Genomic DNA, 15,054 nt, shown 5'->3' on the forward strand with positions numbered 1-15,054 from the left:
TTATCTTTACTATTTTTATTTTAAAATGATGTCATCGTTTACACGCCCTCTTGTCATTTCAAACCTGTGTTCTGCAGAACACAAAAGAAGATATTTTGAAAAATGCTGGTGACAGAATTCACTTCTATTGTAACCAATGCAATAGAATCTATTAGGTTTATAGTATATTGGAGATGTATATAGTATTCTATAAGTATATAGAAAAGAATAATGCAATGTTACTTAATGAAATGAAAATAAATGTGATTGTAGTGTACTTTCCCTAGTGGTCTTGGGTGCATTGATCTCGCGCGTTTGCCAATTGAGCATTACTAACAAATGTTTCTTCGTTTTGCACACTATTATTCGCGTTAAGAGATTCTTAAAACAAAAGGAGTTCAAATAAACACGAAACTATACAATTTTCGTTCATACAAACCGTTTTCCGTTGTAGCGCTAACGGGTCTTGATTCTGAGGTAATATTGATGAAGGGGGCGGGAAGCGCGCGCGGCGCGAGGAGGAGTTTTCCGTGCGTGCACGCGCTGGGGTTATTCGGAATCTCGCGCAGCGTCATCTTGGGTTGGGTTGCGTTTGTTGATCCAGCAGAGAAAAGCATCGCTGGCTGGACGACGATCATACACGAACTGTACGGATGTGATGTGGACCTACGATCCGCATAGCGGTCCGTAGCCTTAACAAAACGATATCGTGTTACCGGTGTCTTTAAATCGCCTTTATATCTGCGAATCGTTGCGATCGCAAATGGTCTACGGCGGTTTGCGGCTCTCTCTGTCTGAGCGATCTGTGTAATAAACTTTACTTTATTTACTTTATTTAGCGGGTTCGTGTCGGTTCATTCCGCAACAGGTTTCGAGAATAAACCAGCGCTGTCGGACAAAGTTGTCGGAGGAAAGCGATCTTCTAAAATGATGCGTAAAAGAAGAGGATAATTCACGACTAATCTGCAAGTGATTACTTATCAGGCGAGCAAAAAAGAAGAGTGTTGTTTTCTTTGCATCAACAACACAAGGAAATAACTGAAGGAATATATCATATTTGGAGCTCATTTTCAATATGATGCCGGTAAGTTCAGACGAGATCGTGTATTTAAACATCCACTTGGGTTTTCAATCCATTTGTTTTGTACGTGGACTGTAGACTAAACAAATGTGTTGAATGTATTGCTTTTTATATGTTTTAACCGGTTACACCGATCATCATACGACTAATGATAAATACAAAAGACACCATGTGTATTGGTGTTCGTTTTAAATTGAGAGAGGTTGAATTATCTGTCTTCTGTAGATTTCTTAACATGTCCTCTGGTAATGGACAAAGAATGCATCCATCAAATATCCATGAAATAAAGCATGAATGATCGACCAACAACAAGACAGATGGATAAAAATGCACACAACTGCAGACAGGATCATGAGAAAGTATGGTTTCATATAGAGTATAGATGTCTTAATTTTAACACCAAGCATGATTCTGTCTGTGTGGTGGCGCAAAATGCACATAAGCAAACATAATATATTATGTGTAATATAGAAGTTACATTCAACAGTGTAAGGGTGATATTTTTGAACATCATTTTTAAATCACATATTTGGTGATTTGGTGATAAGTTAGACTTGTTAAGGTTAATATTGTGTATTGTACAGTAATATTGTGTTATGAAAATATGTTTGTGGGTTTATATTATTTTGGGTGTAACACATAGCCTACCCCTTTCCATTGACAAAAATGTTTAGTGTGACATAAGGTGTCATTACTCGTGTAGGTGAGTCACTCGCGATGTGTCAAGTCGCACAACCTTATGGTCACCAGTAAAACCACCACATTTTCGACAGTGTCACTCCACATGACAAACTGATGACAAGGGCCATTTGTCATTTTGAACTTCTCATGAAGAAACAGTATTAGGTACCCTGCACTCGAAAGGGTTTATTTTCAAGTAAGTCCTTAATCCCCATTGGCTTCGTCACCGGATGCATGCGTTCTATCTGGATGAACTGTCAGTAATATCCGTGGATTTATAGCCTCCCTGTATTAGTGCAAGTTGTAATCCTTATGTACAAACTAGAATGGGAGCATTTTCAGATGTCAATTAATGACAAAAATGATTTGTGTACACACAAAATCTTTGCATTTTGATTTCCCTGAACTGTGTGCCTGGATTTCTAGTTACTGCAACCAGAAATACGAGTGTTTTTCTGTTTAAGGTGGATACAGTATCCTATATTTAGCTTGTGAGGAAATGGTTTCCATTGTAAGTCGGTAAATGATATTTACAAAGGATCTTGAACATGAATCAGTTTTGATTACTAACCTAGATCTACTAAATAACCTTTACCTACGTGGGGAAATATTTGAGGTCATAAGCACAATACTTGTTTTTTAACAATGTTTGGAGTGTATTTATTAACATAGAATATGGGGTTTTATGTACAGATTTAAATAGGATGGGGTTTGCTGTTATCATTACTGTGCTGGGATTTGCTTTAGTCATTGAAGTAAACAAGACTATGATATTCAATTATGTACATAAATAATGTACATAACATTTATTATATGTACATAAATAATGTAAGGAAATGTTGACAGTCAATATGTGACGATACTAGATTCATTCAACGTATTGATTTATTTCTAACATAGACAAACTCTAATAAATAGTAATTCACATTCCAAATTGTGAAGCCAACACAACTTGAAGTTATGCGAAATGGAGTTGTACCAGGCAGTGCAATGACAAACTTATCTTGAATTACATATTGGCGAAGGTCAAAATAAATGAGAAGCGTTGTGAAATAATACACCGCAAATGTTCCAATCTGGATGTGATTAGATTTCTCAAAGGACCCCTGAGGTAGCTAAAGAAAATGTGGGTAGTTCTCTAAAGAGGTAGTGTGAATCACATTAGATTCAGATGGGATTGAAGTTACAAAATTTTCCTAATCATCTTTGAAAGACAAATTTGTCTGATCCCCTCAAGGAAACCTATTTTCATCTGAGTGAAGCTATACATTATTTTAATGGTTCATGTTTATGAGAACATCAATGTATTTGAGCTTTAAAGCAGATGAATTTGTGAGCTTTTGAGTTTAAATACAGCTCTGCATTCATCCCATAAATCTTCTCGAACGCTCCGTTCATTGTTTTTGCTGAGAATTACCTGCTGTTGTAAATCTCAACGGAACAACAATTGTGATTTGAAAGAAGCAGAAGTGTGATATTCCTCTCAGCTTGACATTTTCGAGAAGTACCCTGTCTTCACGTTTTCAAATGCATTCACGATTTCAGAGTATTGTTTACAGTTCCCTAGAGGAACGTGATAGTGGTTGCATAGCTTCCCTCGTTTGGTATTGTTGGGTCCTTGTTGGGTTATTGTGTGGTCATCTATTTGAAAGTCATTGTAGAAAATTCCCATCGCGTAAGTAGCCAGACAAACCATTTTTGTCCATTCAAGTCTCTAAGTTGATTTGACAGGTGAATAGATGACTTGGGCCGAGAGCACTTGTAGAATGAGATTAGCTTGTGGTAATATAATTGTCCGACCCACTTGAGTTCAAAGGCTGTACATTTGGAGTTATAAATATCACTGATTGTTGTCAGGCCCATTCAGCCACCTGAGGCCTCGCAGGGAAACAATGACCAGAATCGCGGTGACCGGTTGCCGCAGCAACCGTTGCCATGATCACATTCCACACAACAACATTGCCGCTATGCAAAGGAGTCCGTGTTGGTAGAGCTCGGCTCCTTGGGAGCGAACGGAAATTAGCCATCTTGAGTTTTTTAACTTGACCTGGTTTTTATTATGGTACAAGGGTGGACAATATTTTCTTTCAGAATTTTGATAATGTTATATTTATCTTCATATTTTTTGTTTTGTTCTTGCGCTAGAATGAAAAATTACAAGTGGGTTCCCTTTGCCCTCAATAAGCATAATTTGGTTCAAAATGTTTAGTGAAAAAATGTAGACAAACCAAAAGCCAAAACATCCCATATTATATATATTTGTGGATTTTTGGGGGGGATGAATTCATCATGGGGGGGATGCTTTGGTCCCTCACGATTTGATTAAAAATCATTTTTGAGGGTCACGATTCGATTCAGAATTGATTCTTGACATACTAATTTGCATATTTTTGATGTCATCACGTAGCATTTGCGCCAGACTAGTACTGTCACGTAATGTATTTTAATGCAACTAACTGCCCAATAAAGCCACTCTCATATACATATTTTCTGTTTCTGTTGTCAGACATTAAAACAAAGATAAAATAGAAATTAAGTGCGCGAGGTGTGCGCTCTCTAACATGTCTGTATGCTTCACCGCTTCCGCGATTGAGATCCACCTTTTTGTTTCAATAACATTACGTTATTAATACATTAACAAACATTTTTGTTTTAAAATGTTAGACATTTGTGAATCGATTTGGAATCATCCACGTCATCATCGCGATGCATCCAAGAATCAAATTTTACCCCAACCCCTAATTCATCATTCACGTTTTTGTCTCTTTCTACACCTGCGTCACTTTCTGTCGCTATTTTGATTATAAGAATTACGTTTTTAAAGGAGTGAAATTGCGTATTGGTGCCGTTTTTGGCACGCTAATCCTAATTTTCAGGCCTTCGATATTCACAACAATCTGTAATTTTTATAACTGCAGCACAATTTTCTTGATAATATCTAATATTCAATACATAGAATATTTGTTTATACAGCTAAACGGAGAACCTAAAGTCAGCTCAACAGTTTTTTAAACTAGCAGAAGTTAAATTAAATCTATACAAGCTATTAGAAAATTCAGACCTTCAGGGACTCGACTCTATTTTTTAAAAGCCTCAGCATTTTTATTCAATTAACTAGAAGTTCTCCCCGGGGGCTGCAAGGTCTTAAAGGGTCAGTGTGTGGGTGGGAGAGTACTGTATGAACTCAAGGCTAATCCTCACATGAGTCGTGCTTTGTGTCAATCTGCAGGGGCCATATGGCTGATTCTGCGGCGACGCGCTGCATGCCGACTGCGGGCACAAATGCCCTGCTGCATCTACGGCTGCTTTTTTGAGAAAAGCGCCAAGAACTGTAACAACTTTATCAGTCATGATAAAATACGCGAGCAGCGCAGTTTAAAGCTCCTGGTGTTGTCCGATCTGAGCTTGTATTGACAGCTACTGTTGTAGTGATCAGACTAAATAATTGATGCTCTCAGCATGCGTTGGATTACACCTGCGATAGGGGCTTTTTCTTGACTTTGTGGTTGACTGTTTTTCTTTCTGCTCGGTGTGGTGGGATTTCGCCCACATTTGCACAAGCTCACTGAATGTTTTCAGTGTAATGATCCTCTACAGTTAATAAAAACCAGAGTGACTGAACAGGCCGTGTCATTGGTTGTGCGTCAAGGTTAAACAATGCATTTACTGTTTTCTGCATTTAACAACCGAAAACCTCTTTTACCATGTATCCTATAATGGAAATGTTTTCTGAATATCGTATAATTTGTGAGTTTAACTAGTATTTCAGTATCACGGCTTGGTCGGCTCTCAGAGTTTGGCATAAATGGGTTGATTTGTTCTCACAAATGTTGTTACATCATAGCTGCGCTCTCCATTGCAAATGAGCTTTCGACAAAGACGTGGTTTAGTCACGAAACCTTTTGTTTAATGTTTACTCATTTGAAGGATGAAATGCAAAGTTGCCCGAGGCAACGCCTTTAAATGACTAGCACGAGAATGACATCCTTTTCCCTCGACCAATCAAAATGGTCGTAATGAACTGATCTGCATAGTGTAAACAACAGGGTTAAAATGTGAAGGTAACACATATTTAAAGCAGAAATGAAAACTGAAACACGATATTAAGTCAGAAAAAACGTCATGCTGTATAGTATTCGTTTATTTAGAATAAAATATGTTTGTACACACCAGTGAATGAGAGGAAATGACCCTGCTAAACACGCCAGCATGACTCATCACCAGGATATGTTATATTAAAAGACTTGTATTGGGAAGTACTTGTCAGCTGATAGTACACGGCAGTATGTTTGACTATTCAAATCCGTTACATCACATGTGGTTACCTGTGGCATCATAAACAGCGCCCTGTTTCAAAATAGTGATACATTACTGTAATCCTAAGGCCCTGGCTCATTCTCTAGGATAGGATCAAAACATCACGATTTCTCAGAAATATATTACTCTAGGGATGAACCATGGAATCCCTGCCGCGGGCTGGCTTTCGGCACAGGGGCTTTTCTGTAACCATCAACTGTGATCTCTCAAGGGTTTTATGTCCCCTGGCAGCTAGGAGTGACTCCAAAGCACTTTTCATCAGGCCGATAGACTTTTAGACACATTGATGACAGCTGAATCTGACAAAATGTTGTTAGAAATGTCTCACATATGCTGTGATTGCGATGATGAAAGAATAGATGAATAAATGGAATATGAAATGACGATGGGACTTACATGGAAAAAAGAGAGAAGTCTCATACTTTACGATAGGAAAAAAATACGGTTTCGTCTAGAATGACGCTGAAATCATGGTCCATGAAAGGAAAAATACGTAAGAGGTCAGCGGTTTCCGTGTAGGCATGAGGCAATATGCTCCGTCTACAATTCGATTTGGACGTTTTAAGAGCTTGTCAGTCTCTTCAAAGAGCCGTTTATCCAATAAAGACTTCGACAGGTCAGCTCAAGAGATACAGACAGAATAATGGCTTTGAAATTCGGTTAGTGAAAATCTCATTTTTAATATTCAAGCGGTGAATTGCAGGTCATGAAATTCAGGTGGTTTGGATCCAGAAATGCAAAGAAGCTAAAATCAAGCATGAAATGATCCAAATCTATTAATGATGGGATAGAAATGTGCCAGTGCTAAGCTTATTTTGTATGTTTATCCAAGTGGGGATACAAGTTAATTGACCCGTTTTCTAAAAATGGCATATTGAAGTACGTAAATATTCCTGACCGTATGCATGTGATTGAAGAACTCTAGGCAGTTCCGTTTCCTGTGTTTCTCAGGTTAAAGTAGAAGAGCCACTAAGTTATGCCTCAACCCATCTGGTGCAATAGTAGTACCTTGGTATCCCTTGCCAAGAAACACACGCATGGTAACAGAGAACTGCTGAGTGTTTTTGCACTCTATCAGCAGTGATAATAGCTCTGCGGCCGACGGTCTGAAAATAAACACACGTTTGTCCTTCGATACAGTGAAAGATGATGTCCTCTTATTCATCTGTTTATTGCATTCAGAAACTGTAAATTAAAATACGTAGTTATAAATACGAAACACGAAAAAAATCACAACGCTACAATACACTCACGTTTTGGTTCAATCGACGGTTTCAAAGTGACTACATAAACAAACGTTACTGCACAGTAAAATCGCCAGTGTTAAAAAAGGTCAAATTAACACGCACAGTGTATACTGTATATAATCCACACTCTCAAAATGTGGATTATATAAACACTGTGAGTGTTAATTTGACCTTTTTTAACAATGGCGATTTTGCTGTGTGCGCATGCGTGCGTACGTTGACTGCCCTTTTAACTTCCGGTACACATTCACAAACAATAGAGTGCCTGTAGATTATTTCTGATAACAAGCAAAAGACACCAAGAAGAAGCGTTACTTGGCTAAACGTTTCTCCAATATTTTGAATTTAGACTGGGATACCAAGCTCAACCGCCAGATGTCAATATACCATATGGTTTGTTTAAATGCGACCGAACTGCAGGACCCATTCAACAAATTGTTTGTTTATTAAAATGAACATACAACAAAATTCAACGAATCGTTTATTTAATACAATTATTATACAATAATATAAATCAATATGAACATAAATTAAATTAAAATATAAATAGTTATATTATAAGGCACTAGCCAAACACAGACCGGAAGCTAGCTGCAGTCCCGGCGCACGTGTCCGATGAAACGGTCTATACACAATACTGGGTTCATGGAACAATGCATTACATTATTTTGAACACAATTTCAAGTTAAAATAACAGATTTATTTCTGAAACATTAACAATTTTCAGTAACATGTTTGTTGTACTTGTTGTAGAATCGTCAACATTTAAGATAAAAATAAAATGAAACCTTCTGGATGTAGCCTAAATTTAGAAAATGAATAGGTCTGAAAAATAGAAATAATTTTTTTAATGAAATTTGCTTTGAAATGTAACTCGGCGAATATTGCATATGAATGTCCTTCTTCATACTGACAGTAACGTTGAACAAATTTATTGAATAACTTGATCGACAGGAGTTTTGTCCAGTCAGCTGTAACTATCCCATTCCAACAAAATACCTACATTTTTGGGTTTGACTGATTTGTCTGATTTGTTATTTTGTTTTCTGACTTGTCGTTGTGGTTTGTTTCCATAATTGCTGTTGTGTTTTATGGTTTGTTATTTAAGTGGAGCACATTATATCGGACTGTGATCAGATCTATTGAGAGACCACAACCTGTGTTCCAAAAATCTGAGCAAAATGAACCCAATACATGAATCCTTTCTTTTCTTTTAGGAGTCAAAATCGTTATCTTAATAAAATATTATTAAGCATTCAATGAGCAATAACAATTTCATCTGTGTTTGATCCTGATTTTATATGAATGTATAGTATTCCTGAAACGATTCAGCCCTCATCAACATCAACCCCTTTCTCTCCTCTGAAACTCTACAACTGCTGTTCACCTCAGAACTACAAATCAATTGGCTCTGTGCTTTCTGACTAATTACCCCATGCTCGTGTTTTATTTCTGGATAAGAACCCTCTTGATGTGACAGCCATCTGTGCCGGCAGCAGTTAAAGTGCCAAGACAGAAATGCAGCAATGTTTTTCTTGTGGCCAGCCATCCATCTCAGCTTTTCCTACACGCACAACTGTATTATAAAATGATGTCTGCATCTGGTGTATAGTAGTTTAGCGAAGGACCTTCTTTTTGGTCTTGGAACATTTCTTTTTAAAAGTCCAGTAATCTGAAGAAGTTTCCGGTGTCAGTGTTTTTGAACAATGTGAATGAACTATCCCTTTAAAAAGCCAGGAAGCGCATTGTAACACTGCCTCCTTTGTTATTGGGCCAGATGTTCCTGACCGTGTACCTCAGCAACAGTGACCAGCACTTCACCGAGCTTCCCATCACACCGGAGACGCTGTGCAGAGATGTGGTGGACATGTGTAAAGAGCCGGGGGAGGTGGACTGCTATCTGGCCGAGATGTGGAGAGGTTCTGGTATGTGCTGACATGCTTTATTTGCCTTTTCTTAGTTCAGTTCTTGGCTCACAGTGATCAAGCCTTTAATAATAAGTTTGTGCAAGTAAATTCCTAAATGTTTTGAGATTAAAAGAACAGTTCACCCAAAATGAATAATTCGGCACCAAAAGCTACGATAAAAGTGGTTCATACAACTTGTTTGCTGTATTTTGACATGATTTAAAAAAACAGTGATATCTCTACTATCGATACACTATTGAAAAATAAATATTGCGATAGTTACATGTATCGATATTTTTGCACAGCCCTAGTGAATACGATTCCCTCTTATATAACAAAAGCTCGGGTTAAAATTGTGATTTTAATTCATGCCTCCTTTAAACAAAGCTATCGTGTTGTTTTAGATGACATGGAACATAGAATAATTTACACATACAACTTCCTTTCACTTTCTTTTTTGGTCATTTCTAGAACTTGACAGCGCCTACTTCTTATACGCTTTCGCTATGTAGATAGAAAAAAGCAGCGTGAAGATTCTTCAAACCATCTGATTTTAGTAAAGTCATTACAGATAGAATGGAGTTTATTGGAGAATGGATCATTTTTATGGAGTTTATTCTGCATGTGTCAATGCGACAGTGGTGTACAGGTGCAGCGGTACATCACTCCGGAATGGATCTTTGCCATCTAATTTGCATCCCTTGTTTTTAATTGGTCGCTTCCTTTCTCAGAGCGCGTGATTGGCGACAGCGAGCGAATTATCGAGGTGCTGCAGCGCTGGGGTCAGCAGAGGGCGGAGGTGCGATTCTTCCTGCGACATGACAGAGCACCCGGCCACGATACAGGTCAGAGAGAGAGAGATAGCGGAGTTCAACAGTATTGTGGGGTTGTTTTAGGGCAAAGTCGACAAGATCTGTTTTTTGTTGTTGTTGTTGTTGTTGTTGTTGATTTACTTGGCACAACAAATCAGATTTTGTTTCTAAAATTTTGGGGCTGCCTTTACTGTAATTTTGTAAATGATGAAATTTTCATCCATATACATTACACATTACCACATTACCATTTCACATTAATCCATACATAAATGTGGTTTACCAAAAAATATGAAACGGATATGACCAAATTAAAATTTGATTGTTAAACAAATCCTATGAGATAGTTTTCCTTATCACACTGTTGTATGATTAGATAATGAGAAACACAGACCGCATCTGTTCTCATGCCAGTTCAATGGCGCATTCAAGTGCATCCTTTGGCCTTTGGCGCTCCAATGTCACACGGCCACAGTGTTGATGCGAACCAGCGTGAATGTCATTTCCTTTAATGGGAGAGTGGGAATAGAGAGGTTGTAAATTCGACAAGGTTATGACTGAGAGGGTATGAATTATTTAACGCAGGCTGGTGTGTTGTGTGGGCATTGCCTTAGGGTAAAAACAGATCTATATCTTCCTGAAAATACTGTATGCAAATCTAAAAAATGTCTTGATGGTGTCAATAGAAACAATTGAGACAGTAGTTGACGTTTAGTAAGCAACTACACAAATGCCTACATTCAAGTACGTTCAGGTTTTTCTTGGGAGAATAAAAGGTATGTGATAATAATTTGGTTAAAAATAGACGATGTCATGGAAGAAATGTGCTCATTGCCCTTTATATAAACAATTGAGACATTAAAGAGATATTGACATTGTGTGTCCTGTAATGCTGAATCCGGGGGGTGGAGGAACACCTGTGTGAGACAAATGAGCAGATGTACACCATACACAGTTACTCTTTGTGTGTGTGAGTCATCGTGTACCGTCAAAGGCATTGAAAGCCTAAATGAAGAGCTTAGTCAGACATACTCTATGCTCACACACGCTATATGTTTTCTGTATACAAATACATTTTTCGTTTTTGTTTTTTTTCTGACATTCTTGCATAAGCACACATAAAACGCATGTTACGGGCCATACTAAAAAATAACCTCAGTAGTACCATAGTGCCAAAAGCCATGAAAGTATCATTTTTTGTTAGTGAACTGGTCAGATGTTCGACATATACTGTCACGGTTCTCAGGGTGAGACACAGAGACAAGGACAGAGGACCCAAATGCAGACAGCGGGTAAGGGGTTAACACAAACTTTAATAATAACTAAAAATACAAAACAAGGACCCACGTGGGGGAACATAACAAAACATAGCAACACGGACAGGAACTAACTAGACTGAAAATAATAACATTTGACATGAACACTGTAAACTAAACTAACTACACAACAAGAACTCACCACAAAGACAAACACAACGCAACAGAACAATGATCCAGCACGAGACAGAAGACACAAGGGCATTATAAAGGGGACAAATCAAGAGGAAGCAGGTGCGGGGCATGAACTAATTAACAATCAATAACGTGGAGACGAAAGTGCGGGAACAGAGACGCCACACCGGAGAGTGGAAGACCATCAGGGACAAAACGTCACTCTCCACATAAAACAAGAGGTTCTATCATGGTTCTGCCACTAGGTCAAGAGAAGCAAGACAAGGTGGGGCAGAACCATGACATATACACTGTAGATAGTAAATGAATTGCCTTATGATAATTAACTACAGTTTTTTGGTTTTATTTGTAGTAAAACTACAGTAACCACAACTTTACTATGGTCCTGCCTCTTCATTGTGTCGCGAGTTATTTTTAAAACACAAATACCTCACGTCACCATCACTGCTTATTTGTTTACACGTCGTGTTTCAAGTGAACCCTCCCCCGTCCCACGAGAGGTTTAAAGTGAATCCTCCCTCGTCCCGCGAGGGGTTTAAAGTGAATCCTCCCTCGTCCCGTGAGGGGTTTAAACATCCCAGTCATGCGAAACCGTGTGCACGGTTTCAGATTTCACCGAGTGACTTTGGCCCTTCATGCCGGACAAAGAGCGTCTGTTACACAACAGCGCTGGCTGTGTCGCTCTTGTGTGCGTGTCTTTTTCTCACAAACAGCCTTACTTTTCTGTCGGGGGTAATTATTGTCAATTACACCCAGCGTGGCTTCTAATCGCTGTGTTTGTGGTTTGTTTTAACACAGAGCTGAGGTAAAACCATGGACTTGTGTAACCGGTAAGCTCTTATTAGGACCCAGGGGGTATCAGACTGTGACCAAGGTCATTTGCTGGCCATTGTTTTGCTCTTAGACCCGTTTATCCGGTAACCTATATAAGCGGCTAGTGTTGTTGGTGCTGAAGTTGATGTTATGTAAGTGGAACCCTGGCAAATGCATGATAATTGAGCACTGGTTGTTTTGTCGGGTCAAACAGCTATTATATAATAAGGTTCACTTCAAGGCCGACTTGATCTCTGCTTTTCAGGCTTTTTGAGCCTGGTCTTTATGGGTGGTTTGTTTAAAGGCGAAACTGTTGGCTTCAATGTGTTTTAACTTGGTTTGTGCAGTGTCTTATTTTGAGCCCCATATCTTTCAACCGATTTTTGCTACAATGCTACAGTGCTTAACACTGTAACAATGCTACAGTGTTAACCCAGATAGTACAGGCACGTCTGTAAGACGTCTGCTAAAGATCTGGAAAACATCTGCTGTGCAAAAACATCTAATAAACGTCTTGGAAAAGGCGATTTACATACATTCTAAATCATAAATATCTTACAGACATCTTCTAGATCAGTGTTTCCCAACCCTGGTCCTTGGGGCACACCTTCCAGAATGTTTTAGATCTCTCCCTATATAAAACACCTGATTCAACTCATCAATCAGGTGTTTCATATAGGGGGAGAACTAAAACATTCTGGAAGGTGTGCCCCGAGGACCAGGGTTGGGAAACACTGTTCTAGATGTCTATAGACCCCTTTCTCGCCGACGTCACGCTTATGTCACAGCACTAGCTGGAGGTGAAACAAAGGGAAAACTGGAGGCGGTCAATACAAACCAGCACAGATTCGGCTACATAAGGAGTTTAAAATATCATCTTGTTGTGTTGTTCGACAGCTGTAGTTAAACAATAAAACGAGCGGACGGAACAGAAACGATCATTAAACATGCTCCCGTTTCACTTCATAACAGTAACCCAAGATTAAAAAACTACTGTCTTTTGTTGGTGTGGATTATGATTTGGGTATGCGTCTAAAAATATCTCACGTATGCCTAAATCATAAACTGGGGAACAATGTTATTTTTCACATAGCGTTAACTTTTGAATGCATAGGGTATGCTCGCTAACTTTGTTAGTTATACAACTAGCAGTTAACTATCGGCCAGAAACTAAACATAAAAGAAACAGTTTGTCATCTATTTTTAGTTGTCACAAGTGCATTAGTATAAAGGGAGAGGGAACAGTGAGAAGGCTCATGTTATGTATCAGGTTTGTGTTCAAGTAAATGCATTTTCTAACGTTTGCCACTGTTAGCACACGCATGCATCTATAGCTCTCAGTTCAATCTTTACTATAAACACTTGGTTTCTCTGTCTGGTAGATGTAGATGTCAGGCCACTTAACTGGAGGGAATCATGTCAGTTCGTCTCTGGATCCATTGAGTGAGCGCGTACAGGTCGGCCAGATTCCTTGCGTTAAAGTTAACTTTTTTTTAAAAAACAATCGCGGTCCTAGACAGTGAGGGACATTACATGTTAAAGTTAAATCAGATTTTTTTCGAGTCATTCTCAAAAAGCAAGCAAACAAAACGTGCTCCCTAGCATTACTAATGTGGTCAGTGGGATCTTTCTGCCTCCAGCTAAGCTCCACCCACAAAAACGCATCACAATGTTTACTAACAGGAAAGGCGTCTATATGACATTTGACAGGAGACATCTCAGAGATGGATTTATAAAAAATACGTAAATGCAGACATCAAATAGACGTCTCCAAGAGGTATGTGTGCTATCAGGAAAGGCCAAGTCACACTGATCCAACAAAGGCCAACAAACTCCAACCGTGCTGGATCAGTGTGATTTAGCCTTGATGTGTACTGTAGTTCCTCGGGAGTTGCTTTGCTGTTGCTAGGGTTTTCTGAGAGGTTGCTAGGGAGGTACGGGTGATAGCTTATTGTGAAGCTGCAAGATATTATGAAATCCTTGAAATACTGTAAATGTGTATATAGCAAAGGTTTGCAATAAATAAAGACTTGAAAAAAATTTGTTCGGTCAGGTTTTAGGTCAACATTGATAGTTGAGAGATCAGGGAAACAGAGAGAGCAAAGCTTCCTTATGCAAGAAGGAATGTAAAACATGTTGGTTGCACAATTCATGCAATGGTTATAAATATAGTTTAATATCATTTAAAATGATTTTACAGACTTTAAGCATTATCATATCGCATGTTTCAAATTGCATTATTCTTTTCATTAAATTGCATTATTCTTCAATATTGTGCAGCCATAACTTACTGGCTCAATTCACAGCCCATCCGCTAAAATATTCTGTTCTTTCGATATTTCTCAAGTCCTTCTTTCAATGCAAGTTTGTGGTTTATTTTATTAAACTACTTTCTATAACTCCAGGAGGTCACCGAGCTCCAGAGCCTCCTGTCAAAAGAAATGCGGTGAAGGGGATAATGGACAGACACATGGAGAATGGAGTGAGTATGAACTTTTTTAAGGTTTCTATGTAAACAAACTGATAACCATTCAAGATTAGAGGCTCTGAAGCTCATAGATGGCCATCGTGATAAAGTCTTGCTCTGAATATTTAGATGGTTCCTCCTCGTGTGGACATCACCCTGAGTGAGCTGCAGGAGATGGCGTCACGGCAACAGCAGCAGATCAACGCCCAACAACAGCTACTGGCATCTAAGGTTGTAAATGAAAAGCTGTTTAATTGATGTCTATGACCCACAGACTATACTCATCACTCAGTTTGTCA

General features: G+C 38.7%; 1 protein-coding gene across 1 annotated transcript in view; it reads left to right on the plus strand.

Annotated features, from left to right (window-relative positions):
* Positions 1–539: 539 nt before the first annotated feature.
* tp53bp2b (tumor protein p53 binding protein, 2b) overlaps positions 540–15,054 on the plus strand; it is a 28,449-nt gene continuing 13,934 nt past the window's right edge. Inside the window, exons 1-5 of the mRNA XM_057325565.1 lie at positions 540–1,063; positions 9,083–9,230; positions 9,944–10,057; positions 14,694–14,770; positions 14,885–14,986. Of these exons, the coding sequence (XP_057181548.1) occupies positions 1,055–1,063; positions 9,083–9,230; positions 9,944–10,057; positions 14,694–14,770; positions 14,885–14,986 (450 nt within the window). The 5' untranslated portion in view covers positions 540–1,054. The remainder of the gene's footprint in view (positions 1,064–9,082; positions 9,231–9,943; positions 10,058–14,693; positions 14,771–14,884; positions 14,987–15,054) is intronic.

The sequence above is a fragment of the Triplophysa rosa genome, linkage group LG25, assembly GCF_024868665.1.
Source record: "Triplophysa rosa linkage group LG25, Trosa_1v2, whole genome shotgun sequence".
NCBI classification, from domain to species: domain Eukaryota; kingdom Metazoa; phylum Chordata; class Actinopteri; order Cypriniformes; family Nemacheilidae; genus Triplophysa; species Triplophysa rosa.